The 24,650-nt window shown below is 44.9% G+C and overlaps 1 protein-coding gene across 20 annotated transcripts in view; it reads left to right on the top strand.

The window, feature by feature from the left end:
* Positions 1-24,650, top strand: part of Fryl (FRY like transcription coactivator) — a 236,509-nt gene that overhangs the window by 152,806 nt on the left and 59,053 nt on the right. For all 20 annotated transcript variants that reach the window (XR_001784749.2, XM_006504150.4, XM_030254825.1 and 17 more), the window contains 17 exons: positions 2,203-2,440; positions 3,423-3,608; positions 3,862-3,948; positions 5,467-5,735; positions 6,325-6,520; positions 7,496-7,620; positions 8,421-8,478; positions 10,680-10,771; positions 13,121-13,293; positions 14,639-14,799; positions 15,415-15,525; positions 16,862-17,016; positions 17,268-17,367; positions 18,379-18,547; positions 20,507-20,766; positions 20,957-21,097; positions 22,762-22,930. Coding sequence is in view for 19 of the 20 variants with exons in the window: in XM_006504150.4 (XP_006504213.1) it covers positions 2,203-2,440; positions 3,423-3,608; positions 3,862-3,948; positions 5,467-5,735; positions 6,325-6,520; positions 7,496-7,620; positions 8,421-8,478; positions 10,680-10,771; positions 13,121-13,293; positions 14,639-14,799; positions 15,415-15,525; positions 16,862-17,016; positions 17,268-17,367; positions 18,379-18,547; positions 20,507-20,766; positions 20,957-21,097; positions 22,762-22,930 (2,690 nt within the window). In the remaining variant the exon portion in view is untranslated. The remainder of the gene's footprint in view (positions 1-2,202; positions 2,441-3,422; positions 3,609-3,861; positions 3,949-5,466; positions 5,736-6,324; positions 6,521-7,495; positions 7,621-8,420; positions 8,479-10,679; positions 10,772-13,120; positions 13,294-14,638; positions 14,800-15,414; positions 15,526-16,861; positions 17,017-17,267; positions 17,368-18,378; positions 18,548-20,506; positions 20,767-20,956; positions 21,098-22,761; positions 22,931-24,650) is intronic.

Here is a 24,650-nt window from a genome sequence, read left to right as displayed (position 1 = left end):
TCTGCCTGGAGCCTGCCCAGAGCCACAGTTGGCCAGCCACACCCTAGTGGAAAACCAAACACAGTGACTGGTTTGTTTGCTGGTTGCTGGGCAGTCACCATCTTGTGTAAATAGTGACCAGATTGCTGCAGCACTGTGGCTCGTTCCAGCCCTGGGCGAGAACACCTGGCACTTCCCAGACAGCCTTGCGCCTCCCTCAGGTGCTGGGACCCCGGAGACGGTGGCATTTGTCTCCCGACTATGAGGAGTCGAGGGGCTCGCTTGAAACTACTTTCCATAACTTCTCTCTCTCCCCACTCAGCCTCTTTATTGCTGGTTTGTGGCACTGAGTTGAACCTAAAGGTTTGTGCATGTTAGGCAAGGACTCCTCCATAGCTGCGGATCCTGCTGCATTATGTATAGGCACACGTGTATGCTTCATTTTGAAATAAGGTCTCACTATGCTCTCAAGGTCGACCTTGATTTCCCTCTGTATGCCAGGCAGGCCTGAACCTGGGAATCCTCCTGCCTCAGTCTCTTAAGTACCTGCAGTTTGATGTTTGTGCTAAAAGGCTCAGCTCTCGCTTAATTTTTTTTTAATTAAAAAAGAAACTTTAATTTCTTCTTACCATATGTGCATGTGTATGATGGGTGGGGGACACATGCCATGGCACAAGTGTAAAGTTCAGAGGTCGTCTTTGGATTGGAGTTGGTCCTTTACCTTTACCTTGTGTGGGCTCCCAGCGCTCAAGAGTCAGAGGCAGGAAGAATTGAGAATTGGAGGGGAGACTGTGTTATATACTGAGACCTCCGTCTCCAAAATACAATAGATAAAATATAAACAGTGCAGAATTAGAAAACTGGCATCCTACTAGGAACCTGAAGTGCTAACCCACAGTGTTCGTCCTTACAGCAGTGAGCAGCTACTGTCAAATCCATCCTCACTGGTCCCACCTCAGCCTCCCTTGACCTACATCTTTCCGGAAGATGATCCTGCAAGATAAATTTCTGACATCACCCCTCTCACCTCCCCCAGGAATGAAGCCACACCTGACAGGCTCAAGGCGAGGGATGCTGGGGCTGGAAGGAGCCAGCCTCGGAGCAGTGAATGGCAGTTTAATTGCTACCTCCTTTCCCTCCTCTCCCTGCAGCTGCCATCTTAAATTAATTTACTTCCATGGCCAGAAAGAATCTAGAATATGTTGGTTTGGAATTACAGTGTCTAACTCTTCCTTACTCAAAAGTAAGGGAAGCCAGATAGCAGACAACCACACAAGGCGTGTTGTAAATTTAGAAACCTCTATAAAGGGAAAAATAATCCCTTGAATTTAATTAGCAAGGTCCCATTGTTCTCTCCCCTGCACAAGGCACGTATGTCCTGAGTCACACCGATTTGGCGCGAGCTATCTAGACAGTCATGGGTTTAAATAAAGGCAGTGTAAATAACTAGTGTTATTTGCTCCTAAAACCTATGCCGCACTACAACGGATGTCTCTTTAGTTTCTGTCAGTTGAAGGCTGGCTTATAGTGAAGACCAGAGCTGAGATAAACTGTGATACCTCACTTCTTAGCCACATACCATCCCCCTTGCTCATCATAACTTCGCGGACCTGGTGGGCTGTTGACACATTTTATTTTCAAGGCATAGCCCTTTTTTCTTATATTACTCCCATTCCTACCCTTAGGAATGACTTCTTTTGACTCCGTCTTGATATTGCCTTTGTAATGAGCTATTTATATTCCGTCTACAACCTTAAATGCCTTTAAGAAATGGTTGACATTAGTCATGACCTCTTCCGTAACTAAATAAGTGTAAGTTGATATTAAGATCCCGTGTGGTTGGACATATTTTTATATTGATTATTGGAGAGCACTATAAAGTGTGTTAAGGACTGAAGGAATTTGCAGTGGATTTCTGATACCATCTGTATTCCCAATCAAAAGCCTATCAATTAAATTCAAGACTTACTTTCCTGAGCGTTACCCATGGAATTTAAACTATAGACCAGTACAGACAGGGGCTCATAGCAGTGCAGAGTGAGCCTGGGCGCCTGTCTTCATATGCTCCCAGAGCACGCAAAGGGACAGATCAAGTATCTTAGTTTTCAGTTTTAGGAGAGACAGATGTTGGGGTTTCTTACTTTTAAGTGTTAGGTGACGGCAGGCACTGTGTTTCACCCTGCTACCCACTCACGGGCTTGTGTGGAATTGTGTCTTGGACAGGCTCACAATCCACATGGATGAAGAACTGCGGGCGCTGGCCTTCAACACCCTGCAGGCTCTGATGCTTGATTTCCCAGACTGGCGCGAGGATGTGCTTTCAGGCTTTGTATATTTTATCGTTCGTGAAGTGACTGATGTCCACCCCACCCTTCTTGATAACGCTGTAAAGATGTTGGTACAATTAATAAATCAATGGAAACAGGCAGCTCAGATGTACAACAGGACCCAGGACTCCCAGGTACCAAGTGCTCTCCCACTGTATTGCCTTGGGACTGATCGGTAGTAAGTGACGGATTGTGAAGTTAACTGACACACGCTGGCTCTCGTTGTTATTAGTTGGAATGGCCTTCTTTTGATGATAATCCCTTGTGCTGGGCTTTCTCCTCATTCATGTATTGGATACCAAGCGTTTGGGTCCGGCCTTTAGCCTTCTTCGTTTGGTATCACGTTAACGTTTTATCGAGCGCCGGAATCATAGAATTAATTCTTACAGTAAGGCGTTTCCAGCATTTCAAAGTTTATACCTGAAACCTTTGGTAGTGTGTCATTTGGATTGATGGCTTTTGCAAAGGCTCCAGTTTCTTGAGCGCACAGATCTGTGCTTCTTTACCATATAAGGGTTGGGGGTTTTTTGTTTATTTGTTTGTTTGTTTCAAGACAGGGTTTCTTTGTGTTGCCTTGGTTGTCCTAGAACTCATTCTGTAGACCAGGTTGGCCTTGAACTTTAGATTCACCTGCCTCTACCTCCCAAGTGCTGGGACTAAAGGCATGGGCCACCACGGCCAGGCTCCATTGGAACACTATTCTCAGCATACTCTGATTTCTTTTGTGATCTGATAACGGATCAGTTGCGCTTTGAGCCTCACTCCCCCTACAAGGGCTCTACCCCCGAGATGCACACCAAAACCTGCTTTTACATTTTATTTTGAGACTCACAAAGTTACTGCCCAAGCTGGCTTTGAACTCATTCTGTCTCCTACACTGGTCTGAAACTTGAGACCTTCCTGCTTCAGCCTCCTGAGTTGCCGAGATGGCAGTCCACACCATCACACCCAGGCCACACTATTACATTTTAAATAAAGTAAATGCCGTTTAGTCACTTGAGTGGAGGCAGGCCTGTTACCATAATGCTTGTAATTTGCCTTACTGGTTACTGTTCCCTTTGCAAATCCACACATTTTTAAAACTCTATCTGTCTTAACTTGCATTGATTTTTCAAGCACGGCATTGCTAATGGAGGCCCTCACCCCCCTCCTCTGGAAAGGAACCCATATTCCACTGTGTTCCATGTGGTCGAAGGCTTTGCCCTGGTCATCCTCTGTAGCAGTCGGCCTGCCACGAGAAGACTGGCAGTCAGCGTCCTTCGAGAGATACGGGCTTTATTTGCACTTTTGGAGGTACCTAAGGTAAGGGCTAGGCATCTCGGGGAGTCATCTCTTGAAGTGCGGGCATACTTCACTTTGTGGCTGCCTGCTGGAGTGGGCCTGATGCAAACCCCAGCCTGCCCACCTGCCCCTCCCCCCTCCACCAGACCCTGTTCCCCAACTCTTCACAAGAAAAGAGCTCGTGCTCACATCCTATTCAGCTTCACTTCCCTTTGCTTATGTTTCTTACGCATTCCTCATTTGTTTAGATGTGGGGTTGGTCTCCTTTTTACAGGGTGATGATGAGTTAGCCATAGATGTGATGGACAGACTGAGCCCATCCATTCTGGAGAGCTTCATCCACCTCACGGGGGCCGATCAGGTAACTGGGGAATTTCCTCTCCATCTTATCTTGGGACTTAAGGCAGGCGAATACACACCCACGTCTGTGCGTATGCGGAAATGTGTCTCCTTAACAAACGCAACGAGTCATAAAGTATTTCTGAAGCATCCGAAGAGTTTTAAAGTGCATGTGCTGACGCCATGGCTAGTTCTTATTGCCATTAAAAAATAAGTTGGTCTTGGTAAATTTTTAGTCTTTCCCTAAGACATTTCCCTTAAATGTGATGTCACCCGACTGTGACCTGATGCTTACTGGTTATGCAAAGTCATGCAAAGAAATACTCTTTAAATCAAGGGGCTTGGGGAGGGAAATCTTGGATTTCTTTGCTTTATTCAGTGAATATTTTCATTTGCTTTTTGAAGTTAAATAGTATGATAACACGTAGAGAAACATTTTGTCAGCAAACACATTACAAAAAAAAAAAATGATGGTATAAATTTCTTTATTTCTCCTCTCCGTCTTCTTCTATCCTTTCTATCTCCTCGGTTTGGAATAGAATCCAGGGACATATCCAGCGTAAGGCATGCAAACTTCTTTTAGTTTTATGGAGTGTGGGTGGGAAGGGGAGGGGAGTCAGGAGTCCGAGGTTGGAACGGGACCAACGGTGACAGTCACGGCTTGGATGGTTAATTCTCCCATTTTGGATTATGTGGATGAAAGAGTTATTTATTTCTGCCCAACACCTGGTTCTTATAACTCATTTGTTCTACACAACATAAAGCAGATAATAATAAAGTTTTATAAGCCTAATACATGATTTAAAATGCACACAGTTAAAAGAATCGTGGTTTAGGTCACTATCTATGTATTATGGTAACAAATAGAATAATAAGTGGCTTATTTTTGGTTTGGTTTGGTTTTTTTGAGACAGAATTTCCTCTGTGTAGCCCTGGCTGTCCTGGAACTCACTTTGTAGACCAGGCTGGCCTCGAACTCAGAAATCACCTGCCTCCGCCTCCCAAGTGCTGGGATTAAAGGGGTGCAACACCACTGCTCAGCAATAAGTGGCTTAATAATGCCTTAAAGAGTGCTTAATGAATGAAATGTAAAAAAGATGGATCTTAATTTCTTTAAGAATCTGAATGTTAAGGAACAAATATTTAATGATGCGCACCTCTGGCGACAGCTCACATTATAGAATGCGCCATTTCGTTGGGACAAAAGTTAATGGGTTTTGTTCTATTTCTGAAGAGTTCCGTGGACTCAGGAAAGTTGGGTATTCACACGGGAATCACGTAAGCTGTGGATCTTACCCTTCTTGGTCCATACAGCCTTTTGAGAATAGTGAAAGCTACAACATATCTCTCTTGAGGATAACCCGGTGGAAATGTCAGAGACGCATTCCTTCCTTAAACCTAGCTTCAGCCACATTCCATGTCTTCTATTCCAGAAAGCACCAATAGTCCACTTCCCAAATAAAGCACCTCTTTTAGACAACCTTTGAAAGTTACTCAGATGCGTGATAATCATTTGTGCGCTCTCTCTTTCTCTCTCTAGACTACTTTGCTGTATTGCCCTAGCTCTGTAGATCTGCAGACATTAGCAGATTGGAACTCTTCTCCCATCAGCCACCAGTTTGATGTGATCAGCCCCTCACACATTTGGATATTTGCACATGTGACCCAAGGCCAAGACCCATGGATTATAAGTCTCTCCAGTTTCCTAAAGCAAGAAAACCTTCCCAAACACTGCTCTACAGCCGTGAGCTATGCGTGGATGTTCGCATACACCAGGCTGCAGCTCTTGTCCCCCCAGGTGGATATAAAGTAAGTGCTTTGAATAAAGCACATTTCACAATGGGTAGTCAGCTTTCATGATGTGTGCTTTTGAAAAGTGGCACACACTGGAAATTCTCTGAGTTGTGTTATAATATGGAGCATGGAAAAGGCGTGAAGGCTATAAACTCATAGAGCTCTCTGTCCTACCCATTCTGTCCCACATGATAGGCCTCGAATACTTTATTCATGTCTCTCTCTGGTCCTTCCACAGAGACTGAGTACTTGCAATAAAACTTTATAATAGCAATGTCCTTTTAAATTGGTACATAAAAACTTTCTAAATGTGTGTGCACTTGATAGTTGCTGAAGAGAGAGAGTCACTCGGTTGAGGGCATGACTACTGGTAGGTGCTCCAGTCAGTGCTCACATGTGAGCAGTGGTAACTGGACCTGGGGGATGGGTTTATTAATAACGGGAAAAGAGGAAGACAAAGTTGGGAGGGCAACAGTGTGGTAGACGGACGGAGGCAATGATGGGTAAATATAAACAAGGTGCATTGAGTTGTGAAATTTTCAAATAAAATTATTACTTAAGGAAGACGTGTGCGATTTCTACTTCTTTTCTTTTTTTTTTCCAGTAGCCCCATCAATGCTAAGAAAGTAAATGCCACCACGAGCAGCGACTCGTACATTGGCCTGTGGAGAAACTACCTGGTCCTCTGCTGCAGCGCAGCCACCTCCCCGTCCCCATCAGCACCCGCAGGCTCCGTGAGATGCTCTCCTCCCGAGACGCTGGCGTCCACCCCTGACAGTGGCTACAGCATCGATTCCAAGGTGGGCCTTTCTCATCCTCTGTGGAATCCCAGGGATTCCACCAGAGGGATGTCTTAAGTTTCTTCTCATGGAAAACATCATAAAGAGCTTGAAGAATTCATCTTTCATTTTCACTGGGTGGGGGGGAAAGTACTTCAAGAAATTCTATTTTTATTTTTGTAGATTCCTAGTTAGAATCAAGAATAAGAGGTTTTTCCCTTGGCTAAAGGGATCACATTCATAGAAATAGCATACTGAATGTTTTAAAGGAAGTCATAAGGCATGTTTCTTCTTACTCTGCCTCCCAAGCCATTACACTTCCCATTGCCAACAGGAGTCATTCATTCATTTATTAGTTCATTGATTTGCTCATTCATTCATTTGTTAGTTTTATGAGACAAGTTTCACCTATAACCCAGGCTGGCTGAGAACTTAACTGTGCGACCTGAGCTAGCCTCAGACTTCCAGCAGTCTTCCTGTCTTAGCCGCCCCAGTCCTGGGATTACAGGAGTGAATGTCCATACCTTGTTCCAGAAAACATGATCTAAGTACTTAGATGCTCTTACAGAACTTGCCTAAATGACACAAGAACACAGTGGCTATCGGAGACGAACCATTAAATAGACTTCATGGTAGGAAGCGAGGCATCATGGCATGGTTGAAGGAAACTGAGTGTCCGGATTTTGTCTTTCTGTGTTTGTGGCTCTAAAGACAGGAAACCTCTGGCTGGGTCCATGGACTGTTATGTGGTGCTGGGTCTTCCTCTAAGAAGTACAGAGACCCACACACAAGTTCTGTGAATGAACTTGAAGTAAGCCAACAAGCAAGCCATTTAGCTTTTCTAGGTTCCGTACACTGAAAACTAAGTTTGATTCAGCATTCTTGTTTGCCACAAAAAATGTCATCTATTCATTGTCTTTGACCACAGGTTGTTGAAATGTCAGGTTATTTCGCTGGCTATGTAATTGTTAATGCCATTCTGATTTTTTCCCTCAGATCGTTGGCATCCCGTCCCCTTCTTCCCTGTTTAAGCACATAGTTCCAATGATGCGCTCTGAGAGCATGGAGATCACAGAGTCCCTCGTTCTAGGCCTCGGCAGGACCAACCCGGGAGTCTTTAGGTAACTTTCTTCTTACGTTCTCTCTGTGATAGAATAAAAAGTGTGCCCATAAGCGAGGCGGAGCAGGATGGAATAGAGGCTAAGTTTCCTTCCAGCCCTGACTTCTCCACTTTGCCATGCAGATGGCAAGTCAGTACATTTGAGCCATCTCTTTCTCATCTTACTGAGAGAATTTAAACCTTATTTCCTCCAAGGTATTGTTCTCCGACATCAGCATTTTTGTATAAATGATCAAGTCATGGGTGGACTTTGTTTACTCTGGCTTTTAATTTTTTTTTCCTCAGTCCTATGCAGTGAGCACATTTTCAATTTAAGTTAAAATGTAAACCAGGGTCTATATAATCTTCTGTTGGGACAAATACCGGCTCAGTAAACAACTGTGTGTGTTAACCAGTTATTTTTGACTATCGTTGTAGTAATCCGTAGTGACCTCAGGCTAGCCTGCTGTAGAGTAGAATGGTACCAGTCCATTAGTGGTGTGCTGGGGTAAAACAAAGAAGGAAGAACATTTTATCCATAACCATGTTTCTATACCATAAAGTATGTTCAGTTCACAAGACAGTGGAATAAAAATACTGATGCTATTTTCTTCTGCCAATGCGGATGCCATGTTCTGTACTTTCCAAGTATTCATTTAAACAACTGCTTTCATTTAATCAAAATGAAACACTTAGAACTGTTTCAAACGGTAGGCTTAGCATTAATACTGTCAGTTTCTGCTGTCTCCATAAGTATTTGCAAACATCAGATTCCACCTATTTAGCTCTCAGTGCCAAAAATGTATACCATGTTTCTTCTAGAGAATTAATAGAGGAGTTGCATCCCATCATTAAAGAAGCACTTGAAAGAAGGCCAGAGGTAAGCGTCTGTGTCCTTTCTCACCGTTAAATATTTATGTAGTGCAAATCCTGCTGTACCCTAAATAGTACACTAGAAGTAGAAATTAAGAAATGAAAGATTGGTGTGTTTTGTTGTTATTATTTGTTTACTTGTTTTTGCTTTATAGACAGGGTCTCACAATGTAGCCCAATGTTATTTGGAACTTAGATTATAGACCAGGCTGGCCTCAAGCACGAGACATCCATTTGCTTGTGCCTCCCAGGTGCTGCGATTAAAAGTGTGCACCACCATGCCCAGCCATCTGGTGTATTTTACATTCTTTTCACATGCAGACTATCTCCCCTGTCCAGTATAAAACATAGGGCATAGAGAAACCCAGGACACAGAGCAGTTGGAAGGTCACCGTAGCATAAGGGAGAGCAGGACGTAGGCTCTGCACAGAGTTAGCAAGTTTCCTGAGAGTGACCCCACAGTGAGTGATTTCTGCTCTTGCAGTCTCTCCTCTCTGGGGCAGCTGCATCAGTTGCCATGGAAGCATGGACCCACCCATTCATAGACCACTGTCTGTAGTCAACCGTGGATGCTTTCCAGTGAACTTCCCTCAACAGGCTCTGGTGGTCCCAGTCGACGGTCCTGCTTCTCAAATCTCACATCTGCAGAACTGAAGCATTCAGAAACAGGAGGGCTTTAGGAACAGAGGAGTATATAGACTGTAATTACATCCGTTTGGTGCGGCACATGGATGTGAGCTTGTAGAATTCCGTAGGATAATGCCTTGGGACTCTGGCTGCATTGTCAAGAAGACCTGTGCCTGAGCTGATCCTGGGAACACTTTTCCCAGTGGACAAAGGCATCGTAGGCAGAAAAACAACATTTAACTGTATCATAAAAGAATTAGGAAATCGCTTCTTTTTCTGTTCAATTATATGTTATTTATAAGGGAAAGAAAATATTAGGCTAGCTAGCTCAATATGAAGTATCTCATCAAAGTGGCTTGGTTTTCAGTCTGTCCTTTAGTCCAGTGGCTCCTGACTGATTGTGACATCTGAGAATTTATGCAGGGGTCTTGCTAAAACTGAACTGCTAGACCTGTCTGTGAGAATCCCTGGAGCAGCACTTAACATCTGTTTCTGTGAAGCATCTTACATGCATCGGCTGCAGATCCCTGTAGAGAACTCTCTGCTGTGCATGTCGGGGTTGTGAGGTCCCCTGAGAAGCTTAAGCAGGAACGGGAGCTTGTGAGAGCTGCTGTCCCATCAAGAGAATTTGGAAGCCACACCATTGCTCCTTCCCGTCTTTGCTTCCACCCTGTAGGTTACAGGTTTGGTTTCAGAGTGTGGTGATGTCTTTGAAGGCCAGTTGTGATTTGAGAGTCTGCAGCCCACTGTCCCTTCCTATGGAGATAAACGGAAGGGTCCAGTTAGAACCCCACAGACGCCTTTGAAGCTGTTCAGTTCCGAATGAATCTCTGTAAACCTTAGAAAGACCCCAAGGGAGCAGTAAGCATAGTGAGTCAGCAAATGAGCCTGCTTCCCGGAGGGCAGGAGGGCGAACGGCCGGCCGGCCGGTGTGGAAGTGAAAGAAGAGTGTTCACCTGCTCTGGATTAGGAAAATCACTTTGTAAATGAGCCGAGGTTCATTTACAGAGCTTCTCTCTGCTCCCGTCTGACTCGGAATCAGCACCCTAGTGAACCGATCTAGTTGATATTTCCGCCAGTGCTTCCCTTGCCCATTCGTCCCACAATGGCGATGCTATCCTTTGCTTTTGTTTGTACTTTCTCTTGTAAAAATTAATTGTGATGCAGGCTCGAGTAACGCCTTGGGTTTTTATCTGTCAGGATTATTTTCTGTGCCCGGTTTTCTGAGTCTTAGGGATTCCACACGACTCAGACTTACTGATTCGGTCTTCTGAAATCAGCAGGTTGACACGTCACCCAAGAGTATCTGTAGGATTTCATTTTTGCCGCACATAGGAGGGATCAGCTTATAAAAGGCCATATGGTTAGGTTTGGCCCGTTAGTTTCACACCATCCACAGACCTGTTCCTTTGAGACCAGAGCCAGCAGCATCCTAGCATCCACGCAGCACAGTTTGTGTAACAGCGTTGAGCCACATCTCTCACTGGCATTCACACTGTTGACTTTCCAGGTCACGTTGGCAGGTTCCTATGAGTTTACTTGAGTGTTTTCCTAATTCACATCTTTGTATGTTTGGAACAGAATATGAAACGGCGCAGGCGTCGAGACATTTTACGAGTACAGCTGGTACGGATATTTGAGCTGTTGGCGGATGCTGGTGTCATTAGCCACAGGTCGGTGTGGGATCCTGACTTTCAAAACCTTGGGATGATTAGAGACTGTGTTTTCTCCTTGGAATATGTGAAAATAAAAAAGCACCATTGTAACAAAAAAACACATATAATACACATGTAAAGAGGCACCCAGTACATTAACCAACAGCCAAGAATCCTGCCACCAGAAGCAGAGGCAGGATTGCCTTGAGTTTGAGACTAGCCTGAGCTACAGACTGACGATGAGAATAATAATAATAACAATAATAATAGAAAATCTGCAATCATCACTAGATTGGTCAAAAACCAGCTCTGATGTGCCCATGCTCTTGATATTTGGTTGGAGCCTTGATTTTCAGGAAAAGGCAAAAGTGGTGAACTTTTCTTGATATATTTATAATTTCTTGCCCCATTTTGACAATAAATAACCCTCTGTGGTTGAGAAAACCTCACATGTTCAAAGGCTAACTATTAACAAGGTATGCATATTTCTCCTGACAACTGTTGTTGATCCTGCTGGGAAATTAGGAACTTTACAAATGCAGCTCACAGCTGTTTACCCACCATTCATCCTGGAGCCATTCTTGACAGTAGGACCGAGACCCTCGTGGAAAATACCATTAGCTGTGAGCTGAGAGTGAACAGTTCCCTTCGGAGGGCAATGGTGTCACCTGACCTCTGAGGCAAAAGTAATGGCTCTGACCTTGTGCCCCAAAGGAATCTGGAGAGAAGTCTTGATGGAAGGAGCAGGCCGGGAGTTTAACAAGCAGAGTAACTGCGTGTGCAGGCATTTGTCCTGACCGTTTCTGAACATGCCTAGCCCCCTTCTGGTCCAGCGTCAGAAGCTTGTGACGGGCTCTCAGAATAGAGGCTCTGTGGAAGAGAGCTTTAAAGGCATAGATTCAGTTTTCTTTCATGTCGAATGGATGGCAAAGGAGAACATATGATTAAAGGCCATCCAGTTGAAATTATGAGAAATAAACTTGAGATTTGTGGACTTGATGACAAAGCAAGAATGTGTATGGCTCGAGCATCTCGTGGCCCCTGTAATGTGGCAGTAGAGGACGGAGCCTCTTTGAATGCCTCTGGTTTGGATAACTAACCAAACATTGGTATATTGAAAATGAATTACAGAAGCTATACCCACATCTGAGCCGGTAATTGTTTTAGAAAAGAGCTACTTTGATTCTTTTTTTTTTTTTCCAAAGAAAAAATCAATCAAAGGTTGTCACTGCTGTGGATAATGTCCTCCATCCCACAGGATTAGGGAGGGGGGACATTTTGAATGCCAGGAAGACAGGGACCTTATGTACGTGATGTGCACAGACACCACTCAGTAGATATTTAAGAGGATAGATGTTCTTGTCTGGTGCAGGTTGCAGTTCACCACTTGGTCATGATTTGAAAGTAAGCAATATTATTTCACAGAAGTCAGAATCTGGGCCAGCCGTTAACTCAGCACATGTTTATTCTTACAGAGGGATATTTTTCAATATAACCTTTCAAACATCTCACCATTGGTTTTTGTATGACTAGGATTTTTTTTTTAATGATACAACTAGTAAAAAAAAATTTATTTTTACCTTAAAAATATTATGTAGAAGTAAGTACTCTCTCAATATAATGAGAGTTGACCTTGATAAATAGAAATGAAGTGAAATGATTTATATAGCAGGCACTTATTGTCCGTTGGGTCATTTGAATGTGGGCTCTCATTGAAACATCCTGTCATAGACCTGGATATATAGCCAGGAGTTGATGGGACAAGACAGGAGTCTAGACTTCTGACTCTTAGTAGCTCATGATGCTGGGGTATACATCTCTTGCCTCATTCGAAATCCCAGAGCGGGCTTAGGGCAGCTTTAGGAGTCTAAAGTAGTCTGAGATCTAGTGCTGTGCCCTTGAGTTCCCTTTAACGACACCTGTCATCTCAGAAGGCCAGGGATACACACCTGGTGGATAAGCAGCCGTGTAAAAGTGTGTTAGGAGGAGCATCGGCGACAGGAGACTTACTGGGTCTGGTCTTCCTTTTACGCTGACACATTCCCCACCCCCTGCAGCCCCCCTCAGGCCTCCCACCTTCTTCCCACAAAGCTGTCCATGTGAATGGAGAGGCAGTAATATTTAGTTTTTGTAAAAGTTAGGTACGAAATTGGATGATATAAATTGCAGTTCCAGTTCCGTGAAGAAACACCACCTACTGTTTAGACATAAGGAAGCCAAAAATCACGTTCCTTTGATTGATCGTTCTGTCTTTAAAGTGTCATTCTGCCACAAGCACACCAGGTTTGCCGCGTGTCCTTCTGATGGCGGTCATTTCATTTGGAACTGAGAATCACACCTTCTCTCTGTTTTCTTCCCTCTTCTCAGTGCAAGCGGCGGCCTTGATAGCGAAACTCACTTCCTCAACAACACTCTCTTGGAGTACGTGGACTTAACGCGACAACTTCTGGAAGCAGAAAACGAGAAGGACTCCGACACCCTGAAGGATATCCGATGCCATTTCAGTGCCTTAGTGGCGAATATCATTCAGAATGTTCCGGGTAGGGTCTTCCGTTTCTCAGAGCCTTCTGGAATGTGAAGAGGCAGCCTGTGCTTCCCCCCGCCCCCCCCCCCCCCGCCATCCCCCCTTTGAGGTTTTGGGTTTTAAGGAAGTAACTTGTAGGCTGGAGACAATGGTTCCGTGGGGAAAGGCACTTCCTGTCCAGACCGATGACCTGAGTCTCATCCCGGGACCCACAGGTCTGCAAGTCACCTGTGACCACCACACCAGCTCTGAGGCATGTTCACACATGTGTGCACATAAGCGCGTGCCCGCACATAAATAAATGTGATCTTTTTAAAAGCTTCTACCTTGTGAGCACACTAGGAAACTATGTCAACACACTGTTGATAGTAAGTGACTTCTTTTTCAACCTCAAAATTAGAGTCCGTAAGTAGAAATCACAAAGTGACCAGCGCATTAGGATCTTTCAGCGATCATCTCCTTAGACAAGTTTGTGGCAGAGACAGTAAGCCAGGGGTGTAACGCTCCAAGTGGTAACGGAGAGTGAAGCCGTGCCTGCAGGCTGAAGGAGGAGTGCAAATGATGGGTATAAATGAAATCGAGCAAGACAGCGCTGCCAGGGTGGGGTGGGGTGGGGGTGGGGTGTCCATTTACCAGACGCACGCCTGTTTTTGAGCAGGCGCGGAGAATTGTGCTGTGAAGATTGGGCTATACAACTGTGCTTTTACGTGTCATGAATTCTTCCCAGACTCTGTTTTAAAAAGATTGCTGTAAGCCTGTCATATGCAGGATGAGTTTCTCTTCCCTCTCTCCAGATATGGCTATTTTGTTATTTTAAGTAAACGCATACAAACCTTTGGCTCTCAAGCACATGTGTTGTATTTTTAACAGGGTCCTTTAAGTTCATAACTAGGCTTGTTAATTTTAAACATAGGAGCCTTACTTTGTTCTTTGAAAGGAAAATAATATGACTTGAGGGTCAAGAGCATATTTTTCCTCTATGTTTTCTGTGTGGGAAGTGGCAGATGTAAGTGGCACTTGGGAGGCAGAGGCAGGAAGATTTCTGAGTTCGAGGCCAGCCTGGTCTACAAAGTGAGTTCCTGGACAGCCAGGGCTACACAGAGAAACCCTGTTTCGAGAAAAAAAAAGCCCTTGTTTAGCAATGAATCCATCCCCGTTGGTAATACGTTCATACGCAGCCAGGAAGAGGCCGGTCCTGACTGGAGCTCCCAGCCAGACTCCTTGCGGTATCCTGCCATTAGGCTTTAGGCGTATCCAGAAGCAGCTTCCTCTCTCTATCCCGCGTAGCTGACAAGTCGGCGTGCACACCAGAACGAAAGGAACCGGAAGTAACTCTTGTCTACCTGTGCTCGCATTTCCAGTGCACCAGAGGAGAAGCATCTTTCCCCAGCAGAGCCTGCGTCACAGCCTGTTCATGTTGTTCAGCCACTGGGCGGGCCCCTTTAGCATCATGTTCACGCCCCTGGACAGATACAGTGACAGGAATATGCAGATCAACAGACACCAGTACTGTGCGTTAAAGGTATCTATCGGCTTAGATCCCGTGTCCTCCTTACCACGCTAAGAGTGCTTTCTGTCTCTCGACATGTGGTACCGTGCACAGAAAAGGATTTCTTCCGAGCACCGAGGGTTAGGGTGTACATTCGTCTGCCACACGGGTAGCCTTGTTTAGGGACCGAAAAGACAATGCAAAGGAGTTCCAAAAATCTCTAAGGCTTTTAACGTTGTATTCCTAAAGAATTAAGGATCCCCACTAAGAAATATGTTATGTTCATAATTAAGCTTTCTTTCTGTCTTGTCTTTAAAGTGCATAGCTAATTGAATGTGATGATAAACTGCTTCACTTTAAAAGTTACTGCTAGGCTAGAGGTATAGCTTACTGACAGAATGCTTGCCTGGCATGTATAAGCCCTAGGCTTGATACCCAAAACCACACAAAAAAAGAGACTACCATTATACTACATGCCTATATAATAGTATATATCTATATACTGTTGCATACACTTCTGTTTCACATATTATATTTCCATATTATGGCAAGATACACATGAATGAAAATGCCCTGCCTCTTCTCATTAAGCAGAGACCTTTGACCTCTTAAGTGTTTTAAATGTAATTCTGATATTATCATTTGAAGGCTATGTCTGCTGTACTGTGTTGTGGCCCTGTTGCAGATAATGTGGGACTGTCATCAGATGGCTATTTGTACAAATGGCTGGATAACATTTTGGACTCTCTGGATAAAAAGGTAATTTTTAACCATACCTTCCATGTGTTATGATAAATTACCATTGCATTGTTTGAAGTTGTCGACCTCTGAAATAAGTCTTCCTTAAAATAGGATAGAATTATATGTATTAAAAACATAAGGGCATCGGAGACGGCTCAGTGAATGAAGTACTTGTCAGGCAAGCTTAAGGACCTGACTTCAGATCCGTAGCACCCAGGCAGATGCCAAGCTGATGTGACGGCCTACTTAGAATCCCAGAAAACATCTGGGCTTGTGGGAGCGAGCCGACTAGCTAGACTCGAATTACCCGTGAGCTCTGGGCGCAGTTGCAAGACCCTGCCTCGTGAATAAGCATATATACAACCACAGGCTCCTCTCCCTGTGCCTGAGGTCCCGAGCGACAACTTGGAAGCATATTTATTAACAGTGCTTATGGCCTTGAACTTGGGCTCATCCCCATAGCTTGTAACTTAGTTAACCCATTTAAACTAGTCTGTGTCTGCCACTCGGCTGGCTAGTTACCTGCTGTCCGGCTCACACCTAAGACTGCCTCTGACCCCAGGTGGCAAACCTTCCCACACCTGGCCATTTCCCAGAGTTCCAGTCTCTCTACCGGAACTGCCAATGCCCATCTTCCTGCCTTTTGCTAATAGGCCATCAGATTTTTACTGGGAATGCTTCCACTTAGTACACAAGAGATTCACCCTACACATATGATATGAAATAAACTAGGATGTATCATCTGTAAGAAAGTTGCAATTCTTATTACTCGGGTGAATAATTTCAGTTACCCTCACACAGTGTGGGATTAATATGGTGCCGTATGTATTTTGTAATAGGAGTCAGTCTAAATAACTATTAAAATAGAGTGTGCTGTGTGCCCTTTGCTGGGTTGTTTTGCCGTCTTTTGAGTTCATTGTTCTTGTAATCTTCCCTGCCCACCCTCCCGCTCCTCCCATGCCCTTGCTGTTATGCTGTATACACACCAGCTTCCCAATATAAAGTGAGGCTTATCTTCTCCCACAATGGAATTGTTGCAAATACAAATAAGACTGGATAAGAGGGCATCATCCATTTCTCTGAGAGCACATAAGTACTGCTCACGTTCACCAGCTTGCCTCTGGCTCTCTCTGTTGGAAGAGAGAAGCTCAAAAAGGCTTGCAGGGGGAAAAAAAAGACATGCACCTTCCACCCCACCCCTGCCCTCACCCACCCCAACCCTTGTTGTGAGCAGACTGGGAATCAGCTGAACGAAGGGAGATTGGATTTTGTGATGGTATGCCATGGATATATACTGTATCAGATGCCTGCTGTGCCCTCTGACTCCCTCCCCGGCGTTCTCCCCCTCCCCCAGGTTCACCAGTTGGGCTGTGAAGCAGTCACGTTGCTGCTGGAGCTGAACCCTGATCAGAGCAGCCTGATGTACTGGGCCGTGGACCGATGCTACACCGGCTCCCGGAGAGTAGCAGCCGGCTGCTTCAAAGCCATTGCCAACGTGTTCCAGAACAGGTATCCATCCAGTCCGTGGGCGGCTGCTTGGAGTCCGCCTGCAGTTGTTTGGGTGTCTGTTTTCAAGAAACAGTCTCTCAGAAATATTAAGAACCCTGTCTCTTTCTTACCTTGAACGCTAATGACATATCGCCGATAAAGAATAATGGTCCCCCTGTAGTTTTAAAAAAGATGGCAGTCACCTGTAGTCTTAGAAGATGCTCCCAGCCTTGCCCTTTGCCTGCCTTTCCTAACGTGTGGTTTGTCCTCAGGGATTACCAGTGTGACACAGTGATGCTCCTAAACCTGATACTGTTTAAAGCAGCTGACTCTTCTAGAAGTATCTATGAAGTTGCTATGCAACTCTTGCAGGTTCGTGTACAAACGAGAAAATCCAACCTTACTTGGGGTTTGATGAAATGACACTTTTACCATTAAAGCATAGTAATATTGGTATAGAGTGCCGAGTTCTGACGAAAAACAAGCCAAAGACAATATAGCTATTTAAATCTTTACATAATTCAAACTGTCCAGAACTGCCCTATACAGGATTACATTAGTACATGTGAGTATGTTTTGATATCTATAAGGATTCACTAATTAGGGCTGATGTATGGGAGAGATTATTTGTCTTTGACAGAAGAGAATGGAGTGGTTTGGAATTTTTTTTGTTCTGAGTTAATTATTCTCGTAATCTCATATTAGCTCTTTATGATGTCCCTACAATTTTTCTTAGATTATCATTATTATCCAATGTTTAACTAATTGATAATAAGGCAAGAAACATTGTTTTTTTTTTTTTTTTAAATGAGGCCTTAAAGTGGGATTGGAGTGAGTGAGTGCTGCTGTTTCTAAGGGCTCTAGAGCAGTACACATGCAGCAAGAACAACTTAAGAATTATACACAGCTTTGCCCTCCTTTGCAATGAAGGAGAAAGTTAGCAGGCACTCTCGTGCTTCATGTACCGTAAGTCAAGGGCAGTTAGAGTTTATAGTGTGTCTAGTGACTAGCCGAGAGCTGTTTCGATGGGCTTTTTCCCATTTGCATACATTTTGTGCAATTATGTTTTTAGCCGGGAAAGTGAATATCAGTCTTTTTCCAAGTCATTGCACAGTAAGTTGCCAAGCCTCTATCAAGACTGTACCATGAACTTACATCGCTGGTGTTAGATACACAGAATGCAAATCCTTCCAAGCGGGGCTCATCTTCTGCAGACATTTCAAGCACCAGAAATTAATGTAGTAATATAATTAACGACTATATGGATTTTAAACTGGAATACTGTATAGGAGAGTTTATTGGTTTTTTTAAAATTACAGCTGAACCGTAGAGAATCAAAAAATAATAACAGTAACTGAAGTTGATGAAATTGCTTTCCTGTAGATCCTGGAGCCGAAGATGTTTCGCTATGCTCACAAACTGGAGGTTCAGAGAACGGATGGAGTCCTCAGTCAGCTGTCCCCGCTGCCACATCTCTATTCTGTGTCTTATTACCAGTTGTCTGAGGAGCTAGCCCGAGCATATCCAGAGCTCACTCTCGCCATATTCTCAGGTTGCTCAGTGAAATGCTTTCTGTTTCTTTTGAAATAAGCTCTAGCCTTTGTGTGTGTGTGTGTGTCTCTGTGTGTGTTTCTGTGTCTGTGTGTGTGTCTCTGTGTGTGTTTGTGTGTGTGTCTGTGTTTGTGTGTGTGTCTCTGTGTGTGTTTCTGTGTCTGTGTGTGTCTGTGTGTTTGTGTGTGTCTCTGTGTGTATCTCTGTGTGTGTCTGTGTGTGTGTGTCTCTGTGTGTGTGTGTGTGTGTACAAATGTGTGCTTGAATGTTACATGCATAGGGAGGCCTTAGGTTAATATCGAGTCTTGTCCTCACTCACTCTCTACCATGTTTGTTTAGATAGGACTTCACTGATTTCACTGGACAGGGCGGCCCCTTGTTGCTACCTCCTGAGCTTCAGGACTAAAGATGGTGCTACTTTGGCCAGCTCCTTACCTGTGTTTAGGATCCACAGTAGCATCCTAATGTTTGCATGGCAGGCATTTTACTGACCGAGCTTCCTTCTGGCACTAAAAGACGATGTTTAGAAAATTCAAAACATCCGAAATGTGAGGTTGCCTCAAAAACGTGTCTGACAGAGAAGAGTTTTTCTTTAAGTAAGAACTCAAACCCATCTATCTGGCTATTTAAATCTTCTGATGGCATGGTCTTGCTTTTGAGAAAAAAGACAGAAGGACATCATGTACAAATTAGGGGTTTTGGTTTTGATTGGGGCTTTTTTTAAACAAAGTCAACCTCAAATGTCAGCTCGCTGGCTCCTCCGTCACAGCCAGCCTGGCACCGCCCCACAGTGTCTTCTTTGGGTACCTAGTCACACACACCATCCACCCTCAAATCCACTGTGCCCTGGTTCTGTTCTCAGCCCTCTCCGCAGGAGGCCTTTACCTCTGTGAGTGTTTCTTTCAGAAACTCAGCAGACCCCTTCTGACTCTAGCTGCTCTGTGACCTCTAGTCTCCAGGCCCTTGGCTGTTCACAGCTGCGGATGTTAGCTGTCCTCGGTAGCTTTCCATTCTACTCTCTCTTGGTTTCCAGGCCCTTACTATTTCCTAGATTTCCCCCTCCCTCCATGAATTATATCTTTTCTGTCAACGCTCGCCCTCTCTTCATGTTAATGTTCTAACGCTTCAACCTGGGTTGACTCGGTCTCCCTGAAGGAGCCAAGCCCGGACATGGCCTACACACTTGAGTTAGGATCTCTTCATTCAATTCCTTTCAAAGTGTTTGCTTTTCATGCCAAAACTGTTAACAGTTTGTATGTGAACCACACAGGTACTCCATGCAGACTATTTGTCTTTGTCTCGAGACCTTTTTCTTTGACTGCTGTGGATAAGTGGAATCGTATGGTATTCTATGTATGTGGCTAGGTTATTTCGCTCAGCACAGCATCTTCTGAATTCCTCCGTGTAGCGTGCTTTTCTGGCTGTGTAGTATTCTAGAGTCTGTGCGTCACAGTTGGTTGTCCGCTTCTTTCCTCCGTCAGCCATTTCAGTTGCTTCTATGTTGTTATGAATACGGGTGTGCAAGTGTTGCTTTGAGTCTCGGTTTTGAATTGTTTTAGATATACGCTCAACAGCTGGATCAGTCTGATGGTAGAGTGATTCTCTAACTTTCTGAGGAGCCGCCATGCTGATCTTCATACAAGTACTCAGCATCTTATAATCTTGCCGAGAGCCTGGAGACATTTATTCAACTGCCAACTGCATTTTGTATTTAAAAAAATAAAACAAACAAAAAAACTAAGCATGGCTGGTCAGGGTGGCACACATCTGTACACATCTGCAGTCCCAGTGCTTGGGAAAGTGAAGTACAAGGCCAGCCTGGGCTACATAGAGAGTAACTGTGTGAGAAGAGAAAAGAGATGCTTTGTGTTAGCTGGGAAGTGATTGGCATATGTCTTCCTGTTGGCCCAGAAGCACGTGAGATGATGTTGGGTCTCCCCTTTGATATTCCTTGAACCAGAGATCAGCCAGCGGATCCAGACGGCACACCCCGCGGGGCGGCAGGCCATGCTTCATTACCTACTGCCCTGGATGAACAACATCGAGCTGGTCGACCTCAAACCTCTGCCTTCAGGGAGGCGGCAGGATGAAGATGAAGATGACTCCTTGAAAGACCGAGAGCTCATGGTGACCAGCAGGCGCTGGCTGAGAGGAGAAGGCTGGGGCTCCCCACAGGCCACCGCCATGGTGTTGAACAATCTCATGTACATGACAGCGAAGGTAACGGGGTCTGTGTTCATCATGACTGCACAGTTTGGAGGTTGGGAGGAGGAACCACGGTTAGAAACTGATGCTGAGACTGTCCTGGGACAGACAGACAAAACCTACAGTATAAACTCCATTCTTCCATTAATTCAAGCCAGAGAAGAGCAGGCGTCCCTGAAGTGTCTCTCTTATATGCTGTTTTCAGTACGGCGATGAGCTGGCCTGGTCGGAGGTGGAGAATGTGTGGACCACCCTTGCAGACGGCTGGCCAAAGAACCTGAAAATTATTTTGCACTTTCTGATCAGCATCTGCGGAGTGAATAGCGAACCAAGCCTCTTGCCTTACGTATGTATTCAAGTCCATTTTTTCCCCTTAAAAGTTACACATTTACTGAATTACCTGTCAGGGTATGGATTGATTGCCCCACAGAGGCAAATGAGAATGGGGGGAGGACAGCCAGGATCTTAGTGTGGACTTAGCCATTGACCCATTCTGTCACTGCCACTGCGTGCTGTCCCAAGCCAGGCACTCTATAAACACGGGCATTTCACTTCATGGATAACACAGGATTCATTCTCTGAAATGTCACCTAGAGTGATCAGCAACTTAATGCGTGCAGCTGTGATAAGGGCTGCAAAGGAAAGCTATGCTGAGAAGAATTATCTGAGAAACCCCCAGATAAAGGCTGGGGTTTGAGAGAGGAGTGATGGTCATGTAGAATCTACCAACTGAGGTTTGCCCAGGCTGTAGCCAGCAGCTTGATAAGAGCTCAGGGCCTGTGTCTTCAGAAAGGGAGGGGAAGTCTGGGGGATGGAAAAGGATGAGACATTAAATCCATTTGGTTAATTAAAGTAAAGCCATTAACTCCAGTTAAGACTGTAGAATATGACTCATGGGTTCAGAGCACCGTTTGCTCTTCGAAAGGACCTGGGTTCAGTTTCCAGCATGCACATGGTGGCTCATGACTGTCTATAACTCCATTTCCAGGGAATGCCGTGTACTCTTCTTGCCTCTTCAGCACCAGCCACACACACAGTACACAGGCATGCTTGCAGGCAACATAACCCATACATGTGAAGTGAAAAATAAAATTGCCGGGCATGGTGGCGCACGCCTTTAGTCCCAGCATTCGAGAGGCAGAGGCAGGTGGATTTCTGAGTTCAAGGCCAGCCTGGTCTACAAAGTTTGTTCCAGGACAGCCAGGGCTATACAGAGAAACCCTGTCTCCAAAAGAAAAAAAAATTGATACAAAAAAAATTATCCATCCACGTTAACAGAACAGTAGCAGCCATGAGGGCTGAAGTGAGTATCCAGATGTGCACACAGCGTGTGCAGCTCCCCAAAGCATACCCCACAGAAAGCCAGACCTTCAGGAGGCTGTCATGGAATTTCTGACTGACCCTCCCACAAACAGACTGTGGTGTGGCGTAGGCGACATAAGTAATGGATGGACAGACAGATAGCATGCTCTGGCCCAGGAGGTGGAGCCACTCTGGCTACTGCACAGCCACTGTTAGACTCAGTGGTAGGGGGCGGGGGTGAGAGCAAAAGATGAGAGAGGATATTGATCAGAGGACACCCCTACCCTCATGGCAGCCCAAAGCTTTCTCCATTAACCAAGAAATTTTAACAGGAAAGCTCCCCTCCCCCTTCCCTGCCCTACTCTTCTACAAAGACCTTAACTTTGATTTAAAAAACAAAAACAAAAAACAAATCTGTCTCGATGGGAACTGGAGAGATGGTTCAGCAACTAAGAGCAGTGGTTCACTAAGCCAAGGACCAGGTTCAATTCCCAGCCCCTACGTGTAGTACACAACCAACTGTAACTCCAATTCCAAGGGACCACCATGCGCTTGCTCTCCGGCCTCCTCCCGGTGGTGCAGTGTATGAACGTGATGCACCTAAGTCAACCGAAGCATGCACAGACCCAAAACAACCAAACATTTAAAACGTCCGCCCCTCCAGAAGAAGCCATGAGATCACAGGCTTCCTCCTTTTCTCCTGTGCAGGTGAAGAAAGTCATCGTCTACCTGGGTCGAGACAAAACCATGCAGCTGCTGGAAGAGCTGGTGAGCGAGCTGCAGCTCACGGACCCCGTCAGTTCCGGCGTCACGCACATGGATAACCCGCCCTACTACCGCATCACTTCCAGCTGTAAAATCCCTTCCGTCACCTCAGGTGAGCCCCGCCCACTGCTTTGGGGAAAGCGAGGCTCTGCCCTCATGCTCTTATCCACGGGGGTTCTTGTCATTAAATCCTATTACCAATGAAGAAAAATCGAACAGTGGGCACGTGTGGCGATTGATCTGAAATTTGGTAAATCTTCTGTGAGTGTACTATTACAGAGAAGAATGGTGGTTTTGTACTTTTTCAGGAATGGAGTATAATTTCCTAAAGAGTGATTTTTTTTTTTTTAATTCTGTTCTTTGTTTTGTTGGATGTGTGTCTTAGTCAGGGTTTCTATTCCTGCACAAACATCATGACCAAGAAACAAGTTGGGGAGGAAAGGGCTTATTCGGCTTACACTTCCATACTGCTGTTCATCACCAAGGAAGCCAGGACTGGAACTCAAGCGGGTCAGGAAGCAGGAGCTGATGCAGAGGCCATGGAGGGATGTTCTTTACTGGCTTGCCTCCTCTGGCTTGCTCAGCCTGCTCTCTTATAGAACCCAAGACTATCAGCCCAGAGATGGTCCCACCCACAAGGGGCCTTTCCCCCTTGATCACTAATTGAGGAAATGCCTTACAGTTGGATCTCATGGAGGCATCTCCTCAACTGAAGCTCCTTTCTCTGTGATAACTCCAGCTGTGTCAAGTTGACACAAAACTAGCCAGTACAGATGTGTTTTTAATGAATAGAGTCATCTTGTTTAATTTAGAAAAATGCTAACTTGCTGGAATTACCCGTGTGACCCCATGCCGTAGTTATTTGGATCTGTATTGTGCGTTGTGGACAGTAAAGTGAATGCAGATACCATTGGGTATGAATAGACACAGTCTGATGTTTTGATGAAGTATGGGAAGATGCTATGATTTTGTGAGTGTGTAGTACGGAGTCATGGAGGCAAGCTAGCAACATGCCCTCAGGTGATCTGAGTTGAAGCAGTTGCTCTCTGTGTGGACAGCTCCCAGTGATGAATAACGATGTGTCAGCATAGCTAGGCCAGTACGTCTCACCCTTCCTGATGTCACTACCCTTTAATATAGTGCCCCATGTGGTAACAAATTATTTTTGTTGCTGCTTCATAGCTGTAATTTTGCTACTCTTAGGAATCCTGTGGTAAATAGCTGGTAGGCAACCCTGTGTGTGTGGGGGGGGGGGGTCGCACTCCACAGGTTGAGAAACACTGGTCTAGACTGTTGTTAGTAAAGATTTGATTCTGTAATATTTGGTCTCCCATGGTCTCCCGGCATAGATTACATATTCTCATTATGTCAATACCAACTGCATCGTTGGAAATATTCATTTTTGTCTTTTATAATTTTGTTTTTCTTTGTATATTCTTCTGGCTTTTACCTTTTGGACCAACTTCCCACCAAAACTATCTCTTCTCAGTCTAGCTCTCTCACATGTGCAAACAAGTGCTTAATCCCAAAATGCTTGCTGATTTTTTTTTTTAACATCCCACTAGTCATGTTTGAGGGTTGAACTTTGTTTGCTGATAATTTATGAAGTCCCCATGCCCTTTCTGCGGCTGTGGGTTCCAACTTTGTGCTAAGACTGCCTTAAGAGCTTGGTTCTTTAGAGCCTTTTAGAAGAGTGTAGCGACCAGTGTTAGTAAGCTCTGTGAGCATAGAAGAGTACTGTCAGCGTCCTTTGTTGGGTGACAGTCTCCTTGATGTCTGTCTCAGTGTGTGAAGCCTTTTCTCTTGGATGGATCAGACCTCCCAGAAAGAGT

The sequence above is a fragment of the Mus musculus genome, chromosome 5 (assembly GCF_000001635.26).
Source record: "Mus musculus strain C57BL/6J chromosome 5, GRCm38.p6 C57BL/6J".
NCBI classification, from domain to species: domain Eukaryota; kingdom Metazoa; phylum Chordata; class Mammalia; order Rodentia; family Muridae; genus Mus; species Mus musculus.
The sequence above is the reverse complement of the archived record's forward strand: the minus strand, read 5'-3'. Positions and strand labels throughout refer to the sequence as shown.